At 46.9% G+C, this 27,594-nt stretch overlaps 3 protein-coding genes across 4 annotated transcripts in view; 2 read left to right on the top strand and 1 right to left on the bottom strand.

Moving 5' to 3' along the window:
* Uso1 (USO1 vesicle transport factor) overlaps positions 1-27,594 on the bottom strand; it is a 116,117-nt gene that overhangs the window by 20,205 nt on the left and 68,318 nt on the right. The gene's annotated exons all lie outside the window — the stretch shown is intronic.
* Positions 1-27,594, top strand: part of Sdad1 (SDA1 domain containing 1) — a 114,327-nt gene that overhangs the window by 60,967 nt on the left and 25,766 nt on the right. The window lies entirely within an intron of this gene.
* On the top strand, positions 654-27,175 carry Ppef2 (protein phosphatase with EF-hand domain 2). Its single transcript, XM_050149928.1, has 16 exons — positions 654-708; positions 3,177-3,304; positions 3,444-3,501; positions 4,562-4,725; positions 5,938-6,052; positions 6,954-7,000; positions 8,335-8,501; positions 9,051-9,087; positions 9,165-9,314; positions 12,034-12,426; positions 15,363-15,548; positions 16,213-16,355; positions 20,444-20,550; positions 21,698-21,861; positions 22,946-23,033; positions 24,237-27,175. Exons 1-16 carry the CDS (start codon positions 654-656, stop codon positions 24,467-24,469), a joined length of 2,235 nt encoding a protein of 744 aa, XP_050005885.1. The 3' UTR covers positions 24,470-27,175.

Here is a 27,594-nt window from a genome sequence, read left to right as displayed (position 1 = left end):
GTAAAAAGGGGCTGTGACCCAAAGCTACAGAGAAACTCTGTCTTGAAAGAACAAAAGGGGAGGCTGTGGATATAGTTCAGTGATAGAACGTGTGTCTAGCATATTCCAGGCCCCGAGTTTAATCCCAATGCCATAAAATAATAGTATCGTCGGGTAGTGGTGGCACAAACCTTTAATTCCAGCACTCAGAGGTAGAGGCAGGGGGATCTCTATGAGTTTGAGGCCAGCCTGGTCTACATAGTGAGTTCCAGGGCTACACAGAGCAAACCTGTCTCAAAGAACAACACAGAATCTAAGAAGAAAACGTGTTCTTGTGGGTGAGAGGGGAGCAAGGGTTTGTAAGAACTTAAGGATGGCGGAGAGTATGAAAAATATCTTCGAAACCTCAAAAGCTACCAGCATGCTTCTGGACCACGGAGGAAAAGCCAGTAGAGAGTAAAATCAGAGGGCAAGGGACGACAAAAGCAGGGAATTCTCATGGGATAAACAAACACCAGTGTGCAGAGCCTAGAGAGGAGGGGGTGCTCTCACGGGTTCTCAGACAGTTTGTTCCGTGTGGACTGAGGCTTTGTGTGACTCTCCCTCTGACAACGCCCCTTCGTTCCTTCCCCAGATCGGCTGTCTGTGTCCCGCAGGAGCTCTGTACCTCAGCCATGGGAAGCAGCTCCTCCAGTCAACACCACTTTGCTTTTCAGAATGCTGAGAAAGGTAAGAGCTCCCCTCCTTCAGAGCTAGCTGCGGTGCCCGAACGCCGTGCCGTGTGGGGCGGAACTCCTCAGGACGGAAGCAGAAAGCCAATGATTGTCCTCAGGCCACCTCTTAGAAATCGATTGATCCTTGGTGGTGACCGCCAGAGTGCTCAGCAGACCATCTGAGTTGATAGAATTAAAATGCCCCCAGCTGTCCCCGAGTTTATCCGGACTGTACACAAGCGAATGAAATGATGTTGGGCACAGAGGGCAGTGAAAATGCTTGTGTAGAGAGAGGGTCCCCGCACCAGGGTCAGTGGGGAGGAAAAACTGATGCCAATTCATGGAACAGGACCGTCTAAGGTGAAGAGGTCTGCAGAAGCCAGGCCATCCTGAGCCCTGCAGGATTCAGTCTGCTTATTAGGACTTGCTGTGTAGCTCTGGCTGCCTGCTGCCTGCTAGGGACCATGCTGGTCAAAAACTCGCTCCCACTCTCCTGCCTCTGCCTCCCAAGGGCTGGTATTGGGGGGGATGTACCACCATGTCCAGACTTCTGTAGGACTCTAAACTTTATCCCAAAGGCATAAAGGACAAAAGAATTCAAAATAAGAAATTCTATAACAATATTTTTACCTCTTCAAAATATTTTTTACCTGGCTTCTGTGAAAAAAGGCTTGAAGAGAAGGTAGCAAGAAATGAATTTTTAGAGTGACTAATGTCATCTGTATTAGGTACCTTCACATAGATGTGACCAAATACCTAACAGAACTTATTACTATTGTTATTATTATTATTATTATTATTATTATTATTATTATTATTGACAGGGTCTCACTATGTTGTGGCTCTGGCTGGCTGTCCTGGAACTCACTATGTACACCAGGCTGTCCTGGAACTTACAGAGATCTGCCTGCCTCTGCCTCCCAAGTGCTGGGATTAAAAGCATACGCTACCACACCCCCCACAAAGTATTTCTTTTTTTTTTAATTTATATATTTATTTATTATGTATACAACATTTTGTCTGTGTGTATGCCTGCAGGCCAGAAGAGGGCACCAGACCCCATCACAGATGGTTGTGAGCCACCATGTGGTTGCTGGGAATTGAACTCAGGACCTTTGGAAGAGCAATCAATGCTCTTAACCTCTGAGCCATCTCTCCAGCCCCGCCACAAAGTATTTATTAAACTGAGAATGTTAACTGTCTTAGTCAGGGTTACTTTTGCTGTGATGAAACACAGTGCTCAAAGAACTTGGGGAGGAAGGGTTTCTGCAACTTATGCTTCCACATCACGATTTATCATCAAAGGAAGGCAGGACAGGAACTCAAGCAGGACAGGAACCTCGAGCAGGAGCCGATGCAGAAGTCATGAAGGAATGCTGCTTACTGGCTTGCTCAGCCTGCTTTCTTGTAGAACCCAGGACCCCCAGCACAGGGATGGCCCCATCCGCGATGGGCCAGATCCTTGCCATCAATCACTAATTAAGAAAATGTCCTACAGGCTTGCCTGCAGCCTGATCTCGTAGAGGCGTTTTCTCAGCTGAGGCTCCCTCCTCTCTGATGACTCTGCCTTGTGTCAAGTTGAGGTAAAACTAGCCAGGACAGTAACGTGTGAAGGACTGGAATGGAGGAAACACTCACAACTTGTTATGTGACATCGAGAGTATCCACTCTTCACGGAGTCTAATTACTTGTCTAGATGAAGATGCTGAGATGTAAGATGGTTTGCCGAGGCCACAAAGCTTGGCAGGGCAGTTTAGAGGAAGCCAGTCTCTGGATATTCAGCCTACTGCCACAATGTGGAAATATTACACACACACACACACACACACACACACACACACACACGTGCGCACACACACTCTTCAAGTGTGTAAAATCCTTGCCTTCTTTCCCAAAATCTTCAGACCCCAACTCTTCTATGCATATACAGCAATTCTCTCTCTCTCTCTCTCTCTCTCTCTCTCTCTCTCTCTCTCTCTCTCTCTCTCTCTCCCTCTCTTCTTTTTTTTCTTCTTCTTCTTCTTCTTCTTCTTCTTCTTCTTCTTCTTCTTCTTCTTCTTCTTTAGTAAGTTATTTACTTATATCTTATGTGTATGCACATTTTGCTTACACATATGTATTGTAAAGGTATATGCGTAGCAGCCTTTTTCTATTGGGCCACCAGGTAACTGCAAATGTCTCCATTCAGAAAGGGGTCAAGGTGAAGTAAAACTTTCAAGAAGTGAAAATCCAACAAACTGTCAGTGGTATTAGCACCATCAGTCATGGCAGGGATTTGGAGGGATGCCAGGATGGGCACGTAGAACCAACCTCTGTGATCAACAGTAAGATGATGCTTCCTTCTGGCAATTCCACGCAGAGGTGTCTCCACCATCTTCTCCCCACCTTTACGGTGGGACAGGGTCTGCACACCATCCTCCCCTGCTTCCTGCTCCATCTCTGGCAGTTCCTGCTCACGGGCCTGTGTCTTTGTCTGTGTTATAGCCTTCAAGGCAGCGGCCCTGATCCAGAGGTGGTACCGGCGCTACATGGCCCGCTTGGAGATGAGGCGGCGTTGTACCTGGAACATCTTCCAGTCTATAGAGTATGCTGGACAGCAAGACCAGGTCAAGGTATGCCGGTGGGGATGGGGGACTGCCTGCCAGCCCGGGCAGCAGGCCTGGTGCTTGAAGGAAGGTTCAGCTGATCTGAACCACTCCTGGATCCTGTTTCCCTAGTTTTTAAAGCTAACCTTGTCTGGTTTTTCCACAGCTCCATGATTTCTTTAGCTACCTTGTGGATCACTTCACACCCAGCAGCCACCACGAGAGTGAGTACGGGAGCTGCCATGTGACTGGTCTTCAGTCAGTGTGGGCAGGGTTACACAGAAGGTAGGTGGGCTGGGGAATCTGGTGAGAGTCCAGGACTGAGTGAGCTGGCTGGCAAATGAATGACAAAGTAAACCTTTGGCCTGGGCTCTCCTGTAAACACACCTGGAGGCCAGAGTTTAAGCGCCAGGAGCTGGTTTACTAAGTGGGGGTGGAGGGGGGTGGACTGGGATGGAGGGAGTGGAGAGAGATGCAGTAATGGGGGAACCACCAGCAACTCAGGAGGCCTGGGAAATAATGAAAACTGAGCCTCCAGACACCAGGAACCTGGGGCCGTGTCAGCCTGGGTGTCCCTGGATGAAGACCTCCTGGAGAGAAGGACGTAGGGAGAGTTGACTCCATAGCCTTTCTGGTCTGCCACTCATGGTCCCTGCAGTTCAGCAGGGAAAGCCTTGGCCTGGGCTTCCAGAGGTTGGCAGCTGGAGGAAGCTTCAGTGCTGGGAATGGTCTTAGACCCTGCTGTGAGAATGGCCCAGAAGCTTTTCTTTCTTGGCTTGCTCTGACCTTCCTTCTGACTTCACAGGCCTCTGCATTTCTGGATTTTCTATGACCCATATTTTGATTGTTAAGGAAAAAAAAGATTTATTTTAAAGCATGTGTAAATGTGTGAATGCACATGTGAGTGCAGACGCCAAAGGAGGCCAGCAGAGGGCACCAGATCCCCCTGGATCTGGAGTTAAAGGTTGCTGTGAGAAGCCAGATGTTAGGAATCTAACTCAGGAATTCTGGAAGAGCAACAGTTAGGAGCAAGCAGTCCTAACTGCTGAGCCATCCTACCTCTATCACCTGTTTCTGATTTTTAAAAAGTAAACATAGCTAGATATTAACTAATGATTGTACTGTCTCAGAAATAGAACCTCCCTCCTGGGCCGTTCCTCGTCTCCCGTTTCTTTCCCTGTCATATCCTGGTCTCGAGCCAGTGCCCTGGCAGGGTCCCACTGCATTAACAATCCCATGAGGACTGTTCTAAGATGGCCTGCGTTTGCCCTCTGTCTGGACTAGGGGACTTCCTGAACCGCATGTTCACTGAGGAGAGATTCGCCCAGGATGTGGAGACAGACTACGAATCCATAGAGGTGCCCGACAGCTACACGGGGCCACGCCTCTCCTTCCCCCTTCTTCCTGACCACGCCACCGCCTTGGTGGAAGCTTTCAGACTGAGACAAGTAAGCCTAAATGGGAATGTGGCTGCCTGCTGACTTGCATTCCTGAGTAAAAACAGACCAAACCAGTGCTGGAAGTGTAGTCAGGCTGCCGTGGTCCATGAGCCAGTCTCTAATATCGAAACCTTTGCCTTGTTCATTCGGCCCGGCCCGTGGGCAGAAGGGCGAGGGATGCTGGGATGCTCCCGCTGAGCTGAGCGCTGGGGATGCAGCGGCCCTCGTGCAGCTGACACATTAGTGGTGTAGGAAGACAAGCAATACACCAATGTAGTCAGTACAGAGAGCAATGAGAGCTAAGGAAGAGGGGGCAGGAAAGGCGGCGGTTTTACAGAGTCTGGGACGAGATGTCCTGCAAAGGTCCAGGGTGGTGAGGGATACACCTGAGCTATCTGAGAATGGAGTATTCTAGACAGAGGAGCAAGTACCAAGGCCCTGTGGTCTGTTCAGGGACCTTCACGGACTGTTCAGAGACCTCGGGAAGGCCACTGTGGTTAGCAAGGACAAATGCAGGGACTAAGTAAGAGACGCAGTTGGCAGAAGCCTTCCAGAATGACCTTCCAGCTTGCTCTTTAAAATAGCGGGGCCCCATGCCTCATAGCTTTAATCTCAGAATTTGGGAGGCCGAGGCAGGCCGATCTCTGTGAGTTCCAGCCTCGCTGGGTCTAGAGAGTGAGTTCCAGCAGTCAGGGAGACAGTTCATAGTGAGAACCTCTCTGACGTAATTATGAAACCATAGCGCTGTGTGAGACTGGCGTGCAGGGTGAGGGCTGAAGTGGTCCAAGCCAAACACTGTCTTGCTTTGAAACCCCCATGGCCAGTGGAGTGAGAAGTGGCTCCGTTCTGAGAGGCCCGTAATTCACAGTCCTCCCACTCTTTGCCAAGATGAAAGAAAGCAGTGTAGGGGTCGGAAAACTGCTTCTTAGCAATGGCAGGATCCGCCCACGCTACCAGTGTGTGTGCACTAATTCCTTCTTTGCTACTACAGACATGCACTGCTCCCTATGGGCAAAGAAGAGTTTTATAGACTAGACGGAAAGAGGGGGTGGTTCTATGTTTACAGAAGGGAGAAATGAGAGAGAAGAAATGAAAACAGTTGAGTGAAGAGGATCCACAGTTTACAGGGTTCCTTTTGGGGTCCAGGGTTGGCCGGGCATTCTCCAGCAAAAGTGGGACCGCCGGTGTTGTTCTGTTCTGTCCCTTTGTTCCTCCCAGTAGCAGCTCCATGCTCGCTACGTCCTCAATCTTCTGTACGAGACCCGGAAGCACCTGGCCCAGCTGCCGAACATCAACCGGGTCTCAACCTGTTACAGCGAGGAGATCACAGTGTGCGGTAAGTGCCCGTGGGAGCCGCCTTCCCTGGCTGGACACAACCCAGAAAACACTGCCGTAGCGAGGAGTCTGGAGAAGGAGCTGAGCCAGCGGGAACAGGATGGCACGTGAATAGCGTGTCAGCTCACCATTTACACATACGTTCCATACTTCCTTAAAGGAGACGTGGCTTGGAGAAGCCGTTCGTAGTGACCCCAAGCTCACATTCCATCCTGAGAACAAAATCACGGCAACAACCAGCCAACCAACAGCAAAGAACAAACGAAGAAACCCCACCCGGCCTTTTGTATGAGCAGACGTATTATGTTTTTGTACTTGAGCCAGTTTCAAGGCTTATGGAGTATTGAGACTTATGATTCCCATCCATACACACGTCTCTCCCACGGGGAGCCCTAGCAGCCAATCTTCGCCATTTGCTGGTAGCATCCATGCAGAAAGAAGCTCACGCTCCAGCTGAGAGCGATACACACAAGGGGTTGCGAACTGGTCCAGCCGATGTGTCCTGCCCACTCTGCAAGCATCTGAACATTAAGAATCATTGTTTCTACATGTGAACAGGAGATTTCTTATGATGTTTGGATTTGGTAACTTCTCTTGAACAATCTCCCAACGCTGGCCCCAGAGTGAGCAGCAGCTTCTAAGGAAAGTCTCTCACCCCTTACAACCCTGTATCATTCTTCCCCATCTTCGCTTCAGCAACAGCACGGATTAGTTACTGTTCGTGAGAATCGTGAAAAAAAAAGAAAAAAAACATTTTCAGCTTTTCCATATCAAGGTGAAAGGGAAGCATTGTCCTCAGATCAGTAACTGTTGGTTCCTTCACTTGCTTGGGTTTTTCCAGGCACAGTAGTTTTCTCGCTAAAGAAGGGTCACCATGAACTAATATTCCTTTTATCTTTTAGGAGATCTACATGGCCAATTGGATGACTTAATATTTATATTTCATAAGGTATGAACATTTAAATTTAGTTATTTCTTGCTCTGAGGCTTAAATTAAAAGTTCAAATATGCCTTCCATTACACAAACAATTAGTCATAGTCTGGTTTTTAAAAAAGATTTATTTTTATTTTATATGTATTTTTATTTTGTCCACACTTATTTCAGCATACGACATACATGCAGTGCTCATGGCCGCCAGAAGAGGGCGCTAGACCTCTTGAAACTGGAGTTACAGATGGTTGGGAGCTTCCGTGTGGGTGTGCGGAACCAAACCTGGGCTGTCTGGAAGAGCAGCCAGAGCTTTTAACTGCTGAGCCATCTCTTTGGCTCCAATAGCTTGGATTTTTAAAATATTATTTTAAATGATTGATGTGTCTGTACAACACATGACCTAAAAGTCAGCTTCGCTTTCGGTTCTGGTTTATTTTTATAAAATTTAGGCAAACCCAATGATAGGCAGTTGGAACTATTATTAAGCAATTGATTTCCTATTTTTCCAAATAAAGAAGATTACTATGAAAGCAACCAAAGTTTGTTTTTATATCCATTTTAGCTGTAAGTAGAATATATAACAAAGTGCATATTCAATATTTTATTAGTACAATATTACTTTGTATGTATTGTATTTCCAAATCATTATATATAATAAAAATAAAACATAAGAAAAAAAATATATTTTTTTTTACAAGATAAGGTGTCTCTGTGTAACAGTTCTGGTTGTCCTGGAACTCACTTTGTAGACCAGGCTGGCCTCGAACTCACAGAAATCCGCTTGCCTCTGTCTTCCAAGGGCTGAGATTAAAGGCACGTGCTGCCACCACTGCCTGACTCTTTTAAAAAAAAATGGCTGCCCTCCTTCCAACTCACTATGTAGCCCAGACTAGCCCTGAACTCCTGATCCTTCTTGCCTCTCCCTTCCAAGTTCTGGGATTACAGGGGTGTACTAGCATGCTCAGCCTGGCATTATTTTATTTAATCCTTACGAGTCCATGGCAGGCATTATGACTTTTATCGTTGTTGTTGTTGTTGTTATGTACTTGGAGCTTAAAAGTGACTTCCATGTCACAAGCCAGCATCCTTTGGTCCACACTGCAAGGCAACACTGTGTCTCTGTATAAAGTGTCGGTTCTGATGGGCATCCTGTCCTCAGCCTCTTTGGAAATACAGCACAATGGGGAACACTTCCCTCTTCACTGGTGTTTTCCTGTGGAGGAACCCGCAGATCACAGGACTATTTCTGACCTAGCAGTCAGACGCCTGCTGCCTTTAACCTAATATTCTCTTCCCCCTCCTTCTTTTCCCCTCCTCCACGGCCTCTTCTCGGACTCCTCTTGGATTGCAAGAACGGTCTACCATCGCCAGAGAGGGCGTACGTGTTCAATGGTGACTTCGTGGACCGAGGCAAGGACTCAGTAGAGGTCCTGATGGTTCTGTTTGCCTTCATGTTGGTTTATCCCAAAGAGTTCCATCTTAACCGAGGAAACCATGAGGATCACCTCGTGAACTTACGGTACAGGCCCAGACGCGCTGGCTGTTGTGTGCTTGCTTTCAGTTGTAAAAGTTACTTCTCTAGAATCCCTTACTACAGATGCCTTTAAACATGGTTTTCCTAGGGCTATGGCTGTAGCCAGCAATGGCGCTCTTGCCTAGCATGCCCAAGGCTCTGGGTTCAATTACCAGAAAAAAAAAGTTTTCTAATTTCTGAAAGAACACACAGCATACAATATTTTAAAAGATTTTTCTTTAACTTTCATGCTATTTTACTATTGAAGTAAGAATATATTTCTAATGTATAAATATTTTTAGCTTGAAAACAATAAGGATTCACACAGAGAAACCATTAAATCTAGACAAACAAAAAGAATAGAATTTAAATATCTCATAATTTCTCTACCCAGAAATAATGGCAAAATTGCAAACTTCTTGATGCTGACTCCTAGTTGTCTCTCTCTCTTTAACATATTTTAAGGGCACGAAAATAGAGTAAGCACTTTTGTAAGACGTGATCACGCCATGGCCTCTGTCACTAAATGCATCTTCATGTGTGCTTTGTGTACAGATACGGCTTCACCAAGGAAGTGATGCAGAAATACAAGGTGTGCCCCTTCCCAAGTCACCCTTCCCCCACCTCAGGCTGAGATCCGCGAAGCTGAACGTCTTGTCGGTTTCGCAGATCCACGGGAAGAAAATCCTAAGGATGCTTCAAGACGTCTTCTGCTGGCTTCCACTGGCCACACTGGTTGATGAGAAAGTCCTTGTTCTTCATGGCGGCGTCTCAGACAGGACAGACTTGGACCTTCTGGCTAAACTAAACAGGCACAAGGTACTGATTCATGAGCTGATAGAAATCCCACCTCTGTCTGGTCACATTGTTAAGGGAAAATAAATGTCGCCTTGCATGGTGACATTAGACATGTGAGAATGTGGAGAGAGGGCTGAGGGTTCACAGCTGGGCTCAGGGAGCAAGTGTGTGATAATCCATTAGCAATGTCTGTCATGGTCACACAAAAGGGGAGACCAGTGCTGTGTGTTTGTCATCCTTGATTTAGATAGTTCTAATTACCTGTCCCTTGATGCCGTCACCTGAAGAGCCTCTAGTTCCCAAATGATTCATATCTGAATCGTCTCCAGCCCCCACACTTAATTTTTAAAATAAGGTTTAAGCAAAATTTCTTATCTGTTTGCGTGCTTTGCCTGCATGTATATATGTGCACCATGAGTGTGCCTGCAGGGGTCCAGTGAGGGCATCGGGTCCCCTAAAACAGGAGCTTCCGATGTCAGTGAACCACCATGTGGGTGCTGGGAATTGAAGCTGAGACCCCTGTAAGAACAGCAAATGTTGCTCCATCTCTCCAGCCCCCATATTTAATCTTACCTGGGACTCCCACCCATCTCCTCCTTTCTCGTCTTCCTGCCCCCACCCTCACATTCCTGAGAGTGCAGGGCCCTAGTACCTAAAGCCAGTTCTTCATTTTTTTTCCTTGTTAAATCTACATGTTGCCTGGCACCTGATTTTTTTTTGTAAGCTTGATATTTCACAAACTTTGAGCTCAAACCTTCTGTTCAGCTATGTTTCCATCTGGAGGCAGAGACTGCAAGCCACAGGAGAGCCAATTATCTCCTGGGGAGAACCCTATGGAACGCGGAACGCACTGAAGTGGGAGGGACTTTGGAAAGAGTGGAAGGAGCAGTTTATTTTCATGGCTCAGCACATGCTAACTTCCTAACATTTAGCTGGCAAGGCTCTTGGCAGGGCTGGCACAGCTGCTTGTGGGGAGTACCGCGGGGAGGGGGGTGGCGGGGGAGGGGGAGGGGCGGATCCAGTCAGGCTACTGGGTCCAGAGCAGGAGGAGTCTTGGTATCTCTACGTCTCAGTTTCCTTGGCTGTCGTCTGTAAAGGATGCTCCGACAGAGCTGGTGAGAACATGGGTTGGCTTACGTGAATTTGGCAGAGTACACCTCACCAGGAAGCCTCAATACACCACTGGAACCCGAAGTCTCCCTTAGAGTCGAAGTTAGAGTCATTCTAACTAGGAGCGGGTAATGGAATCCTTAAAGTTCCCTGCGAGGTGACGTGGGGTGTGTGTGTGTGGGGGGGGTGTCACAGCTTTTGTTTGAGTCTGCAGTGGGGCAGGCTGACTAGGAACTGGGGGATCTCAACCCGTCTCTCTCCCAGCCGTTAGGAAAGGGTCAGGCAGCACCTGTCCAAAGTCCTTACAGCCTCCTTGCCTCCACAGTGTGGTCTCTTCCCAGCACAGTCGTCTCGCTGGCCCTCTCCAGGACCTTTATTTGTTCTTGTCCTAAACCAGTCCACCCTAGGTTTTTTTTTTTTTTAATATTTATTTATTTATGTATACAATATTCTGTCTGTGTGTATGCCTGAAGGCCAGAAGAGGGCGCCAGACCTCTTTACAGATGGTTGTGAGCCACCATGTGGTTGCTGGGAATTGAACTCAGGACCTTTGGAAGAGCAGGCAATGCTCTTAACCACTGAGCCATCTCTCTAGCCCCCACCCTAGGTTTTTTGTTTGTTTGTTTTGTTTCGTTTTGTTTTTACATCGGTTCCTGCGTCCATTTGCGCGGGGAAGGGAGGGAGGTGAATCTGTGCACATGCGCTCAGAGTTCTTAGCCTCCTCCGCCTTCCCGGTGGCCCTCGGCCCCAGTGATGGTTGTCTTTGTATTCATTGACCCGCAGTCCCGTGCCAGACCTCTGTCTTTCTCGAGAACAGTGTTCTGTTTATTTTCAACTCGGTCCCAGCATCACGATGACTGAGTCGGTGACGGCTCAAGCTGAAAAGGGTTTCCCCTTTCCCTCCCCTGTCCCCTATGCAGCACGTAGGGTCACAGCATTTCCAGTTGCCCGTCTAGCAAGAGTCCGCTTTTCTCGATTCTAACATCAGCCTATCAATCGAGGCAATCCAGGACTTCCAGCAGATGGCGCCAAACCCCGCACAGAATAGATGGTTTGTTTTTTCTCTGTGTACCCTGTGTCAGAGGCATGATCTGCTCGTTCACGTTTTATGCCCTGGTCCCACTACTGTTCCATTCGCGGGTATCATTAAGCAAAAAATAATTCCTTAAAAACGGCATGATAATGCTTCGACTGTCCGCCAGAAAACCTAGGCTACATGACTGATGGGCGGACGGTGTACACGGCGTGGATGCGCTTACACACACGGGTGATTCACGTTGTACACAATTTTCCCTCGGAGATACAAAATGTTACTATGTTTTTTTGTGAAAATATGTTAAATATGAGTTCTTTAACCGTGAAATACAACAACAACAAAAAAGATATAAGCGTGCCAACCACGTGTTTGAATGTGGTGGCGCTATGGAATTGCTGTCCAAAGTTCTAACAGTCGCTCTCAAGATCTGTGCTTGTCTCGGCCCAGGAAAACTGCAGAGAGAAGCATGGTTGGTGGTCTCCAAGGTTTAGGACTGACCTGTATGCTGGAACCATAGTCCGAAAAGACAGCGTTTCATTCTTGCAACTCTCTGTGTATTTCTTTATTTGTTTGTTTGTTTATGGACACGTTTAGATTGTTTCTACCATGAGGTGCAAAACGAGAAAGGAAAGTGAGAATCGGGGGGAGCAGAAGAGAAAAGCCAACCAGACAAGCTCTGGACAGAAACCTACTCCATGGTTTCTTCCGCAAAGCCGCTCTCTGCCTTCGTCGCCTTTTCACCCGGGCTCTGGCTCTAAAGCCTGCAAAACCTGCCGCTCCTGCAGCATTCCCTGCAGCTCGCTGAGCCGCAAGGAGCAATCCTGGCAAGTGCGGCGCTCTGTGGACCTGGAGCTGGAGCGGTGCCGGCAGCAAGCCGGCTTCCCAGGGACCAGAGAGAAGGGGGAGCCCTCGCCCTTGGCCCCAGACACGGACTGTGATGCTGATGTACGACAGACACTGGAGCCCACTCTGGAGGAGTGGAAGCAGGTGAGTGTGGCTAGCTGCTGCTTCTGAGGATATGCCTGCCATCTAGGAACCAACAGATCTGAACTCCTGTAAAAAGGCAGAGGTTGCCCAAGGGCCCTCTGAAAGAATAAAAATACGAAGAAGTGGGGCGAAGTGGGTACCTTTGGGGGATGGAGGGGGGCTGCCACGGTATTCCACTAAGCAAACACGCCACACACAACGAAGTTAACACAGGAGGTTTATTATGAGAGGGGAAGAGTGAAAGGCCACGTCGGAGTGGGGACAAGAGAGGCAGGCAGGTGGGGGGATGGGGAAGAAGGAAGAAACAAGAGGAAGAAAAGCAAGAGAAACGAGAGGAAAGAGGTAAGAGAGTGAGTTGTATCTGGCAGACACTTTTAAAGGGTGCACACGTCGCATAGCTGATGGTGGAAAGGCTCCTGGCGACCGCTGATGACGTAAGAACTTTGGCGGCAGAAGCAGGCTGCTGCCTCCGAGGAAACAAACTCCCACTTTGTATCAGGAAGAGGATTAGTTTTGTCTAATAACTCATGTTAAGTTTGTAATGAGCGGGGAGAGGCTGCAAGGGACTGTCGCCCACAATTATCTGTTTCAGGACTTGGCATCAACTGGGGATGCAGGTTAGGTCAACTCCGTGGATTCTTTTCCATGCTGATTTTATGCAAGAAGCTGGCCACTGCAGCGCAAAACTTAGAGAACTAGCCAGCAGCTTCTGGCCCCTGTTGGCAGGAAAGTATAGGCTTCCCTGGCTCTCTGGAACTCTGTCATTTGGCCGGTACTCCCTACCTGCAAGGGAGTCTGGGAAAGCGTGTATAGCTGGACACATTGCTATTCCAAACACAACCATTCTGTCAGGACAGAGGAAAGCAAATGGGGCGGATATGGCGGTGGCCCTGCACAGTATGGCCCTGCACAGTATGGCCCATCATTTGCCGAAACAGGAGACTCAGGCTAACTGGAAGAGGCATTTGCAGGGGCAAGACCACGTCAGGGAGGCCCTGAAATGGCTGGCTTGCTGTCTTGGTTAGGTATTGTTGTTCTGGTTTGGCTTTGTATTTTGAGATGTGGGTTTCTCTGTGGAGCCCTGGCTGTTTTGGAACTCACCACATGCCAGGCAGGCACACCTGCCTCTGCCTCCCAAGTGCTGGAATTAAAGACATATGTGACCATACCTGGCTGCTATTTAGTTAGGGTTTCTATTGCTGTAATTAAACACCATGACCAAAAGTAACTTGGGAGGAAAGGGTTGATTTTGCTTCTACTTCCACATCATGGTCCACCATGGAGGAAATTCAGGGAAAGAGCTCAAACAGGACAGGGACTTGGCGTCAGGAGCTGATGGAGGGGCCACGGAGGAGTGCTGCTTACTGACTCTGGAATGCTCCAACGGTTTCCTTAGGTACCCCAGGACCACCAGCCCAGGGGTGATGACCTCCCTGTGGGATGGGCCTGGTGTAAGGATTATTAATCAAGACAGTACCCCACAGACTGGCCTATAGGCCAGGCTTACTGAGGCATTTTCTCAGTTATGTTCCCCTTGTCTCAGATAACTCTGGCTTGTGTTAAGTGACATCAAACTGTCAGCACACGCGGTAACCAGGTTGGAGGCGATGTTGGTGGTTTGGGGCAGTTACAGATCTATGAAAACTTTATGGTGGTGTCATTTGTCATCTGCAAAAATGGCAGTTTCATAGAGTCCATCCAACAAAGAGAAGAAAGGAGGGTGAGGAACAGAAGCCACACTCTCCCCAAAGTTCTTGATCTGGGCTTCAACACCAGCGTACACTTGAATTTAAAATGGAGGCCTCTCCTTTCGTGACACCTGACCCAATAGTGTGCAAATAATTCAAATGCATTTTTCCTGGAAAGTACATTCTGGCAGTATTACTACCATCCCTCCAAATCTGTGGTCCCTGTGTCTGTGTTATGTAAGGCCGGCAATGGATACTCTCCTGAGTATGAGCAAGATGGTGGAACTGCTGGAAACACGTCTCAGGTCTTCTGCAGCTTTCTGTCGGAATCCTTAAGTTGCTTCAAAAAAGCAAAATGTTTGTTAAGCTTCTCCAGGACCACGGCTGGGGCTCCTGAACACCACAGGGAAGACTGTCCTGCCATTTCTAGTTCTGCCTTCGCTTTGGAGCCAGGGTGGATGGGCCTGGGATGCAGGCTCTGAGGGTAATAGCCCTTATCCACAGCTGCTCCCCGACCAATGCAACCCCTTCTGCATGCTGACCTTTTATATAAGGTTTATATCCAAGAAAATGGGTCTGTGCTTGCCAGCCAATAGCCATGTATGAGTGTACATCCACTTATGAAATAGAACATTTCTAAGCTGCATGCCTGTGATCTCTATTCTCGGGAAGTGGAGGCAGGAGGATCTCAGCCAGCCTGGGCTACACACGTCTCAAAACAAACAAACACAAATGAACAAGGAAGAAATCTCAAACACTTGGAGGCTGAGGTAAGAGGGTCATGGTGAGTTCAAGGACAGCCATGGCTGCTTAGCAAGACCCTGTCTCAAAACAAACAAGCAAATAAACAACCCAAGCAAACAAGAAAAAGACGAGACAAATCTTTTTAAATGCAGCGTTGGCATCCAAAATATAAACATGGGGCTGGAGAGATGGTTCAGTGGCCAAGAGTAAGAGCACTGTGGGTCCCTCATCCAGAGGACCCTGAGTTTGATTCCCAGCATCCATAGGATATCTCAAAACCACCTGTAACTCCAGTCCCAGGGAACCCAACACCCTCTCTGGTCTCCTTGGACAAATAAAACTTCAAAATAAATGTGTCCAATATCGATTGCATAGAAATGGATTTGTTTTCATCTTATTTTTCCCTTCTTTCCTCCCCCTTCTGCTTCCTCCTCCCCACCGGCTTCCTCCACCTTCTGTTTTTCCTGTGAGTGACTGAGTGGTTGTGGACCTTGATCTTCGTAGGTGGTGGATATTTTGTGGAGTGATCCCATGGCTCAGGAGGGCTGCAAGGCCAACACTATCCGAGGAGGAGGCTGTTACTTTGGGCCTGATGTGACAGAAAAGTTGCTGGAGAAATACAAGCTGCAGTTCTTGATTCGCTCACATGAGTGCAAACCTGAAGGCTATGAATTCTGCCACAACCGCAAGGTGGGCTGAGCTAGGGTTTGTTACTTACTTGCCCAAGAGAGCTAGGTACTGTGTGTGTGTGTGTGTGTGCGCGCGCGCACATGTGTGCATGCATATGTGCACATGGAAACATGAAGTTAACACTGAGTATCTTCTTCAGTGCTCTCCACCATATTTGTTGAGGCAGGTCACTCACTGATTCTAGAACCTACCAATTCATCTAGCCTGGCTGGCCAGTAAACACCAGGGGTCTGCCTATCTCTTTCTCCCCCGCACTGAGATTACAGATGCGTACCACTAGCCCAGCTTTTTGTGTGGATGCCGGAGGGTAACACTCAGGTCCCCGTGTTCCATGCGGCAAGCACTCTCCCAACAGAGCCATCATCTCTGCTTTACAATTTTACCTTGGACTTTTACGACTTCTTTGTTTTGTTTTGTTTTTGAGACAGGGTCTCTCTACATAGCCCTAGCTATCCCGGAACTCACTACGTAGACGAGGCAGGCTTCGAACTCGCAGAGATTTGCCTGCCTCTGCTTCCTGAGTCTTCCTGGGATTAAAAGCATCACCACACCCAGCTTTTAACATTTTAGATTTGAAGCAGCCCCGACGTGGGTTGGTCAATGAGGTTGAAGATGAAGGTTCTTCAGTGTGCATACATGCCATGACACTTCTGTTTTGATTCAGGTGTTGACCGTCTTTTCTGCCTCCAATTATTATGAAGTTGGCAGCAACAGAGGTGCCTATGTCAAACTGGGACCAGCCCTGACTCCACATATCGTGCAGTATCAAGCTAACAAGACGACACACAGGCTAACCATGAGGCAAAGGCAAGATTTTCAATGAGTGGTTATCAGAAAGAATTTTTCCAAGTGGTGGTGGTGCACACCTTTAATCCCAGCACTTGGGAGGCAGAGGCAGGTGGATCTCTGTGAGTTCGAGGCCAGCCTGGGCTACAGAGTAAGTTTCAGGACAGCCAGGGCTATTACACAGGGAAACCCTGTCTCGGGAGGGAAAAAAAGAACAAAAGAAAGGAAGGGGGGGAAGGAATGTTAGTGTTTTGAAACATTAGATGTCATTATTTTTATTCATATTCTCCAGAATTTAGCTACGTTCCTATTAATGTCTAGAATAGACATTGTACCAGAGTCCCTGTCTTGTTCTCTTTGTTGCTGTTTTTTTTTTTTTTTTACTTTCCTGCTCAGTTTCTTTTTCTTTTGGAGACAGGGTCTCACTGTGTAGCCTTAACTGGCCAGGAACTTGCTATGTGTACCAGCATGGGCTTGAACTCATAGAGATTCACTGGCCTCTCTGTCTTCTGAGCGATGGGATTAAAGGTTTTTGCTCAGCACTGGTTTCTTCTCTCTCTCTCTCTCTCTCTCTCTCTCTCTCTCTCTCTCTCTCTCTCTCTTTCTCCTTCCTTCCTTCCTTTCTTTTTATTTCTTTTTGCCTTCTTTTGAGACAGGGTCTCATGTAGCCCAGGCTGGCCTCAACCTCACGTGTAGACAAGGATGACCTTCACTTTCCCTTCCTTCTGCCTCCACCTCCCAAGAGCTGAGAATACAGGCAGGCACTACCACAGCTGCCTAATTCTGTTTTCTGATATAATGAAATGTCTGATGCACAGTATTTACAAATAAGATGAGCTTATTGAGCGTATAGCTTTGAAGGCTGGACGAGTAAGATTGGGCAGCCCCTTGGTCTGTCCTTTGGTGAGGACCTAAGTGCAGGTGGCATCTCATCATGGGTAAGGAAGGACTCAGGGAAAGATCACAACTTGAGATGGGAAACAGACAAGGGAGGGGCTTAGGTTTCATCCATTTTAGTAGTTTTCTCACAGAACTCAGTCAAAAGTCCCACGAGAACTGCCTTAATCTCTTGGGTGAATGTGTGTGTGTGTGTGTGTGTATGTGTGTGTGTGTGTGTGTGTGTGTGTGTTGACCTAAGGACCTTGTTCTCAGCCCCGCCCGCCCTACAAAAGTTCCATCACCACACTGCGGTTCAAGTCCCCAACACATGAACCTTTGGAGAACGTGTCCTAGCAAACTAGAGCAGCCTGCTTCTCCTCCACACCCTCTTCTCTTCAGCTTCCCATCACTGATACAGGCGCCTTTGGATAAGATCCAGGTGTCAGACCTCCAGATGTCAGGCCACTAAGTCCTGTCAATGTTATTTTATTTCCTGCTACTGGGGAATGGTTTGAGTTACCCCAAGGGGTAACACACTCGTGGGACTTGGCAAATAGATTTCAGAGCACAGGTCTGCCAACTGTGGGCCTTTCTGGGAAGGAAGCCTGGGCTAGGATCTGTCTGGTATCTGTTGAGATGATTTGGAGTTGTGACTCTAGTGGAGAATTTAATGTATGTGGAGAGTTATAAGAATTTACTTGCATTATCTCACACTGAGTTTGTGACATGTACCTATTTTATTTGATCCATTTCGTGTTGCTAGATGAATCCACCAGGAAACAGAAATTAGCTCAGCCAGCCAGCAGTGGGGCTGGCAGTCTGTACCCTGGCACTCGGATTGTAGCGTCCCTGGGTTTAATGACAGTTCATTATTGCCTCCCATGGGGAAGAGGGCTTCGGGGTAAACGAGAGCTTGCTGAGAGGTCCAGCTTTAGTCTGAACAGTCTTCTTTAATTACTCAATCAAACTAAATTAAAAATCAAAATGGACAAAGTTAGCATAAATCAAGTGGGTGGAGATTTAAAATATTAAAGATTTAACATTCACTTTGAGTCCAACCTTTTTCAGAAAGAAACATGACATAAAATGTAAATTTCCCACAGAGAATGAACCTTCTCGTTAATCCAAATCACCCTTGGATGATTAAAAAACAAAACAAAACAAAACAAAAAACCCAGCCACCTGAGCTTCCCACAGGGCTGGCTACTCAGCCGCTCCCGGGGAATGGACCCAGCACCGGAAGACTGCAATCTTCTAGGACTTAGCTGTTGTCACTACAGAGTCACCGTGGGGGACTCTGTGACGAGTGAGCTTTAATAAGAAGAGCAAATAGAATTCCTCTTATGGTAAACACTGAGTGCGTTAAATTAAGTTACTAGTTACTTATTATAAATTACTTATTAAGTTACTAATTAATTATTAAATCATTTAGCCTAACTTCCCCAGAAGTCACTGTCAACAGCATCAGACACTTAGAACACAATGGTTAAGTTAGAACTCAATAAGGGGACTGTCCCAAGGTTTCAAGGCTGTCAACTTTTGCTTGCCTTTCTCAGAAGAGCCTGGTTCAGAGTTCATTTACTGTTTAAATTCATGTCCTACGGGACAGCATAGCCAGCCTGGGTTTCAGCTGGCAAGGCCATGGCATCGTGATGGTGCTACCCACTTCCAAGGGTGTGGAGGACTGGCGAGACAGGCTATGCAGTAAGCTGACCAGACAGCTTGGTTGGTAAAGGCATCTACAACCAAGCCAGCCAACCTATGTCCGTGCCTGGGATTCATGTGATAAAAAGAGAACCAACTCTTGAAAGTTATTCTCTGATCAACATTCGCGTGCTGTGGCACACACACTCGCACACGCACGTGCATACACACACTACATGCAGAGTTCCAGGCGATACAGAGAACCTCACCCAGACAGAAGGCTGTCTAGGCATTGCTGCCCCAGGTCCCTGCCTAACTGTCAGTGCCTACTGTTTGCAAGGACATCATTCAAGCGACTGCACTAACCTGTTCTTTTTAGGGTCTATAGATCTGTTAGCTTCTGGTGTAATAACAAATTTTAGACAAATCTTGTGGGCTCATATACCCAGGCAATTTGGACCAAGTTCCAGATAGCTCCCCCTAAAGGTTAATGGAACCTGCATATGGGTTGCTAGTTAAATAGCTTAAATTGCAATGAACATTTCCCTAATAAAAACAAAACTCTATTTCTTTTCTTTCTTTCTTTTTTTTTTTTTTTTGCAAGAATGCCTCATGTACTCCAGGCTAGCTTTGAACTTGCTATGTAGCCAAGACTAACCTTGAACTCCTGAACCTTCTGTCTGCCTCCAGAGTGCTGGGATTGTAGGCATGTATCACTATTCCGGGTCAATGAATAGTTTTATCAAACATAACAAAAATGCTTTAAAAAATAGTTATCACTTGAAAAGAAAGGTTAGCTGATTGTAATTTATAGAACGGTTGACTCTTTGATATCACAAATTAAGTACATTTATAAATGACAATTGTCCCTACAATTATAAATATTTATCAGGTATCTATTTTAGGCCAAGTGCTCTGCCCATAATTATTTTGTTGACCCAACAAAAATGAGAAAATTGGGTTAGGGCCACAGTTTGTAACTACAATACATGCTTAGCATGAACAAAGCTTGATTTCAACACTCTTTTTTTTATCAAAAAATAATTTTAAGAAACTTGAATTAGTGATTTTTTTGTTTTTATGTAAATATCATTTTCAGTTTCTGCTTAATAATAGGAAAACATGATGATTTAGGATGATGCTAGGCTTTCTAAGAATTGCTCACTATGAATTTTCTTATTTAAAGTCCACTTTCACCCTGTGAGGCCGATGGCCTTTTATACCTTTTTATGGATGGAGGCATAGTCTGCTTAGAATACTGACAGCAGGGACAATCTGGTTTTTTGTTTTTGTTTTTCAAGACAGGCTTTCTCTGTAGCTTTGGAACTAGCCCTTGTACACCAGGCTGGCCTCGAACTCACAGATCACAGAGATCCGCCTGCCTCTGCCTCCCAAGTGCTGGAATTAAAGGCGTGTGCCACCATCACCCACCCGGCTAGTAGAGGTGAGAAATAAGAGATGGAACACTTCCCTCCAAAGGTGAGCTCTTGGGAGCCCGAGATACTGAGAAAGAGAGGAGGCACGGGCTGGAATCCAGGACTTATCTTAGGCTCAGCTTTTCACAACACCTTCTCTCCGGGTTCCAGGATCAGCAGGGTGGAGGAGTCAGCCCTGAGAGCCCTGCGGCAGAAATTATTTGCTCATTCCTCGGACCTGCTCGTCGAATTTCAGAAGCAGGACGTGGATGAGAGCGGTGAGGACGAGAAATGCACCTAGCGGGCTGGAGCACACCTAGGGAGCCTTGTCAGGCTGGAGCACATCTAGGGAGTCTCAGCAGGATGGAGCACACCTAGGGAGTCTTGTCAGGCTGGAGCGTGACCGTGCTGCTAAGGAGAAGGGAAAAAGCACAAGGAAGAAGGGGACGGGATGTTTGTCCTGGAGGGACAGAGGACCGCCTCTGGGTAGAGGGAGACAGACGTGGCCCAAAGGCAAAATGCAGTTAATGAAGGGGGAAAGAGGAAAGCCCTAGTTAGGATGAGGTGTTTCATTTTAAATTGGGCATGTTAATTAGGTGAGCCAAATGGAGGCTTTGTTGTTGCACTTCAATACTTTGATAGCTGGACCTTGGTAGTCAGTCTCAGGAGGAGGAAGTAGCCAAATAAGGGAATAGACCTTGGTGGTATCCACAGTCTAGCAAGGAAGGAAGAGGGAAGGGTGGGGCAGGGAGGGCGGAGGAGGGCAAGGCCTGGCAAAGCCATGTTTGCCATGCTTGGACCTGTTGGAGAGCCCTTCAATACACACACATACATACATAAACACATATATACACGTACATAAACAAATACTTAGCCGGGCGGTGGTGGCGCATGCCTTTCTTTAATCCCAGCACTCGGGAGGCAGAGGCAGGTGGATCTCTGTGAGTTCGAGACCAGCCTGGTCTACAAGAGCTAGTTCCAGGATAGGCTCCAAAGCCACAGAGAAACCCTGTCTCGAAAAAAAAAAAAAAAAAAACCAAAAAAACAAAAAAAAAAAACAAATACTTACATGTATACATACATACATATACACATACATTTTATAATATTATTTACAATCATCTTCATGTACCCAAATTTAATAAACAAAAGAATGCATCATTAAGTTTTAATTATAGGCAGACAGAGAATTTTATATCATATTTGACACACACTTATGCTTCGTTGCCTATCTGAACTTCAAATCGGCCACCTTGCATAGCATCTGGTAAGCCTCGTTTCCACTCAGCTCTACCAAGAGAAGGGGCGGTGCTGCCCACCTGTAGTTCAAGAATGTCAGGATAAAAACTTACACATGGCACGCACGTCCTGCCGGAGGAAACTCAGTTCTAGGCAGCAGCTCAACAGGCCCGGCCGTTCCCGCAGGCACGGTCACCCTGAATGACTGGGCAGTTGCCGTCGAGTCTGTGCTGCACCTGGGCCTGCCATGGCGGATGCTCCGGCCACAGCTGGTGAACAGTTCCGCGGATAATGTGCTGGAGTACAAGTCCTGGTTGGAGAGCTTGGCCAAAGAACAGCTGAGCCGAGAGGTAAGGGGTGACCTGGAGCACACCGTAGCCTCAGAACCCTCTCAATTCTGAAACATCAGTTTAGGGCCCCAAAGGCAGGCTGGGGAAAACAGAAGCAATTATTTGTTATGTTCCCACGTGTCAGACTGTGTGTTCTGGGGGTTTACATAGCTGCCTCAATTAATCCCCCCAGCACCCTAGAGGTAGGTGTTACCCTGTGCTATTAGAATGCATTGCCCATAGAGCGTAAGACATTAGCCTGGGGTTAGAGAATCCCTCAGCAGTGACTCAGGTGTGGGCTAAGGGTGTACTTTGTGGGAAAGCGTGTGATTAGCGTGTCCAAAGGCCTGGATCAACCTCCAGAGCAAAACAGACTCAAGTCTACTGACTTTAAATCTCATTTTGTTTCCCTAACACTGTCTATGACTCTTCCTCTATATTAAAATACTAGTAAACAAATAGTTACTGATAATGCCATTAAGTGAGACTTTCTGTTATGTGCTTTTGAAAGAATATCCTTGCTGCAACATAATTCACACATCTGTGAATTCACCCACCTGAAAGAACACAATTCAGTAATGTGTAGCATATGCTCATCCCTTGTTATCTGGCATGAGGAGGAGGCTGGGGGTTGTGGATGCTCAAATCCCTGTGTGAAAAGCATGGTTGTGCACATCCTCCAGCAGGCTTCAATCTCTAGGTTACTTATAATACCACATGCAATGCAAATGGTATGTAAAAATCTGTGACTCTGGGTTGTAGAGGGAATAATGATGGAAAAGTCTGTACATGTTCAACACTGACACGATTTTCATCCATGGTTGAACCAAGGATGCTGAACCTCTGGAGGTAAAAGGATGGCTATTCTCAAATACGGGCAACCCTCCGCCGCAGTCAATATATATACATATATATATTACCATGAATGACATTCCTACTTCACTCCAAAGATAATAAATAGCTTTGGTCTTTTTTGAGAATGTATAATTATCAGGGTTCATTGTGTGTCCTAACTATAAGTTAGGACAAAAAAAGATAAGGTGGTTTTATTTATTTATTTATTTATTTATTTATTTATTTATTTATTTATTTATTTTTCCTACAGAACATCCAGTCGAGTCTTCTGGAAAAACTCTATCGAAACCGATCGAACTTGGAGACGATTTTTAGGGTCATCGACAGTGATCATTCAGGTAAAATGATGCATTGCCCTGTCACTGCTGCTGCTGGACTGTGCTCCCCAGCCGTGCTCCCCAGCCGTGCTCCCCAGCCATGCTGGAAAAACACTTTCTACACCAGGTGGTCTTGGTGAGATTTATTAGTATCTGTTTGGGATGGACTCCTCCCGTGTTCTCCAGCCTGTAAACTCCCGGGCTCAAGCCATCTCCCTGCCTCACCCTCTTTAGCTGTCCCAGATCACAGCACTCACCTCCACTCCTGGCTTCACCGGGTGACCTTGGAATCTTTGTTAAAAAGAAAAAAATCAATTACAGGCCAGTGAGATGACTCAGTGGGTACAGAGGGACTTGCCTGAGAATCCCCAGAACCCACAGCAGAAGGCGAGGAGAGAAATGACTCCTGAAAGTTGCCCTCTGACCTCCACATACAGACTGTGGCTCGCATGGCCAAGAGCACACATAAGCATGTGTATGCTTGTGAGCAGAGACACTACACCAATAACCACAACTAGAAAAGCTTAGCTGACGTGAGCTGGGGATGAAGCGTGGCGGTAGAGCCCTGGTCAGCCATCTGAGAGGCCTTGGCCTGGGTTCAGCTTCCACAACTGCCAGAAACCAAACCGAAAATAAACTCCAACGAACTGCCCATGGGTCCAAGGGCTCTTGTTATGTTATGAGCTGTTTTGATTTTTGAGGTGAGGTCTCAGAACACTATCCAGGCTGGAGTCTAAGTCTTGGGCTCAAGCAAACCTCACACCTCTACATCCCACGAAGCAATGTCAAGTGTGCCCGCTTACACACGTTTTGTAAACAGTATGAATAAGCGTAAGACTAGGATGAGTTAGTGTAAGACACCCATGGCTGACGTTTGGGGCAGGATGATATATTTTGAGGGGTTCATTTTGTGCATTGTGTGGTGTTAAGCAGCAGCCCTGGCTTTTGTCCACTAGACACCCATAGTACACTATTCTCACTGTAAAATGTCTCTAACATTGCTGGACACCCCCCCACCCCCACCCCAGAGCATAGCTGCTCCCTGCTGAAAAGCACTCATGATCCGCGCTTTTCTGTGGTGTCCTTGGGAGTTTATACTTCACCCTTGGCCTTGAGGTCTGCGTCTGCCTACTAGTTGGGGAAGAGGTTTCTCCACGAGCAAGTCAGACGACAGATACTAGCACCGTAACTCTATGGGCTCACCGGCTTCTCCCCTCTTGTAAGGATTCATCTCCCTGGATGAGTTCAGGCAGACGTGGAAGCTCTTCAGCTCGCACATGAACATTGACATCACAGATGACCACATCTGTGACCTCGCCAGAAGCATCGACTTCAACAAGGATGGCCGCATCGACATCAATGAGTTCCTGGAGGCCTTCCGCCTTGTGGAGCAGTCCTGCTCTGAGGGCCATGCCTCTGCTTGCTTACAGTCCACAGACACTGCAGAGAGGGCCTGAAGCCGTCCAGGTCCATGCTGAGGCTAGCCTGGCCCTTATCACCTACAGTGCCTAGAGGCAATGAGAGCTTAGGGCTCCACATAGACTTGGATGCTGAGAATTTGCCACCACCAGGCATTGGAATCCAGAATCACCTATTTGTGGGTTGGTGGGCTATGCATGGTTTGTGTGTGTGTGCATGTGTGTGTGTGTGTGTGTGTGTATGTGTGTGTTTGTGAATAGATAGTGGTCCCGCCCTCATCTCAGAATCTTACAAAGTAGAACGTGGGTGTAGGTATGTATAAATTCTAAAATATACTCTAGTTATCGATAATTTAACACCCTCGTTTTCATTTCATACCTTTTATTTATTGTTTTAAAATGTTAAGTTGGTGAAAGGTTTTTTAATTGTATTTACTCCTATGACTGGTACCACCCTGACTGCAGCCTGGGATGAGGACAGAAGGTTCAGTTCATCTGTGCCCTGGCTTCTGCCCCTCAGCAATGGTGAGGTAACAAACAGGTATTGATTTAACTCATTCAACTTATGGCAAATCCGAACACAGTATAGAGAATTAATACGATAAACTTTTGTTTAGCTCACCTAATTAAAATTTTATGTGTATGGATGTTGTATCTGTGCTTGTGACATGTGCACAGTGCCCATAGAGGCCAGAGGATGGTATCAGATCCCCTGGGACTAGAGTTAGATGTTTTGAATTGCCTTGTGGGTGCTGGGGATTGAACCTGGGTCCCCTGAAACAGCAGCCAGTGCTCTTTCACTCAGGCATTCTGCTCCTCACTACTTTTATATACTCTATCCTTTTAGCTGTAAAATCCTTTCCTGGTTTCTCTCTCTCTCTCTCTCTCTCTCTCTCTCTCTCTCTCTCTCTCTCTCTCTTTCTTTCTTTCTTCTTACTTGCTTTATGCAGCCCTTTTGTGGCTCAAGAACATTCAGGTAAAAGACACAGAAGACCCACCCCTGTCCCTCCACAGCAACTACCTTGCCTCTCGGGAACAGCTGCATGAAATGCCAGACAGGCCAAAGAGCCTCACTGCGAGTGAGGGTGCCAGATGGCAAGCTTTCCCAAACCCACTGCATGCCAGAGTAATACATTTATTAAGTAAGTCTAGAAATAAAACCCCAGAGCTGGAAAAGGCCAGCAAAGCAAGGGTCTGCCTGTGCTCACATCGTCATGGGTGCCTCACCTGTATTTGTAGACAGCGTCTAATCACAGCGAAGGCCCCGTGTGGACTTAGGTTTGAAACTAAAACTATTCACACATGCCTATGATGGAAATAGGGGGAAAATGCCTGATTTGCTACGAAGGAAGGGAAAACCCTTCTTAAGATAGACAACGTATCCACGAGAGGTGACAAGTCACGTCGTTTTCATGTGGGAGCCATACAGAAATGTGACGTTCCTGTTATATCAAGAGAAAGCATCACTTCTCATCAGAAGTGCCAGCACTAACCCATAAGAAACGGGACAGCTTGCTAAAATAATTTGCATTATAAAACGCACGTTATAAATGACACAATGGAACTTTAAGCAGCATCTACATCGGACACTTAGCTTCTAACTGGTTGGCAGAGCAGATTTCACTAAAAGCACATTTGATTAGATAAAATAGTCGGCTCCTAGATTCTACCCCCAGTACCCCCAAATAGAAACTCTTTATCCATAGAAATAAAGTGGTCATTAAATGTTTCAGAAAGAGTTACATTTTCACTTTCCAAAATTGCAGGGGGCAATCAACTCAGATATCAGGCTTCTGGTTTTCCTCTCCATTCCGATGCTCGGATTCCTTCTGGGGTATTATTCATTCAATGTTCCAAAGCTCAGCTAATCCTCAAAACCTGAACTTCTCTGGCTCGGTTCTTGGCTGCTGTGTCTCCACACTCCCTAAAAGAGCTAATGCTGCCATGTGGATTTAAATTCCACTATTTTTCTGGCTCCAGGAACCCCAAACTTCCACATCTATTTCCCCGATGAACACACTTATGTATGACAGTATGCACGTGGATCTCGGGTTCAGTAAGTCCACAGGAAACATCACCCTTGACCACTTGTTCCTCTCATCTTGAACTCTGCAATCCATATTGCCCTTTCTAGAAACTGTTCTTGATTTTTTCCCCCTTCCTCCTCTATTCCCTGGGTATTTACAGTTTGAGTCCTATTAGCCCTGCCCTCAGAATGCATCTCCATTCGTACCGCTGTAGACACCTTTACCCCTTCAATATAGTGTGGACCATGACAATAACTTCTTACATGGTCTCTTGACTTCCTTCACGACTCTGCCCCAGACAATTCTCAGCAGAGAAGTGTTGCGGGAGGTCCTTCCGCCCCTCCAACCAATAGCTGCTGTGATACCAGCCCATTGGGGCGTGGTCTCTCTCCCTTTAAAAAAGCGGCTACTTCCTCTGCTCGCTCTCTTCACTTACTGCTCCGCTGGAGACTAGACTCCCTTCCTGGTTGTGCAGATGGCTGTTGTCTGGGACGGTGATCTGTAAGTTCTTTCCCCTTTAAATAAATAACACCCTATTAATCATAACTCCAAACTGGTGTGGCATTGTTCGTGACTTACGCCTTCAGAGAAGAGATGTAATCTGTGGGCAGCAAAATATCTAATCACTCTTGCGGCTTTCCATGCAACTCTGAATAACATGCAGTCTTCTTTCCAAAAGCTACAAAGCACTGACTGTATATTTATGAAAGCTTACTCTAAAATGTAAGTTAAACATGGGACTTTGTCTTTTCCTGCGCCACATCCTCGGTGCTTAGAGCTGAATAAACCAGTAGGTTTTGCTTTACTCGTGAAGATTAGTTCCGAGGAGCATTACAAGGCCTGTCTCAGTCAGTGTCACCACAACCATGGTAGCTCTTAATAAGGAAAGCATGTAGTTAGGGCTGGTTTACAGTTCAGAGGTTTAGTCCGTTTCCCTCATGGGCAGGGAGCATGGCAGCACCCAGGCAGTCGTGGTAGCTGTAAGTTCTACAACCGGATCCAAAGGCACTGGCAAACCAAAGCCCATCTCAGTGACACACTTCCTCTAACAAGGTCACACCTCCACATACCTCTCAAGTAGTGCCGCTGCCTGACGACCAAGCATTCAAATATATGAGCGTATGGTCGTCATTTCTA

Source organism: Alexandromys fortis, unplaced genomic scaffold (assembly GCF_014885135.2).
Source record: "Alexandromys fortis isolate MF-2015 unplaced genomic scaffold, M_Fortis_MF-2015_v1.1 scaffold_0, whole genome shotgun sequence".
Lineage (NCBI taxonomy): Eukaryota > Metazoa > Chordata > Mammalia > Rodentia > Cricetidae > Alexandromys > Alexandromys fortis.
This window is presented reverse-complemented; position numbering and strand designations above follow the sequence as displayed.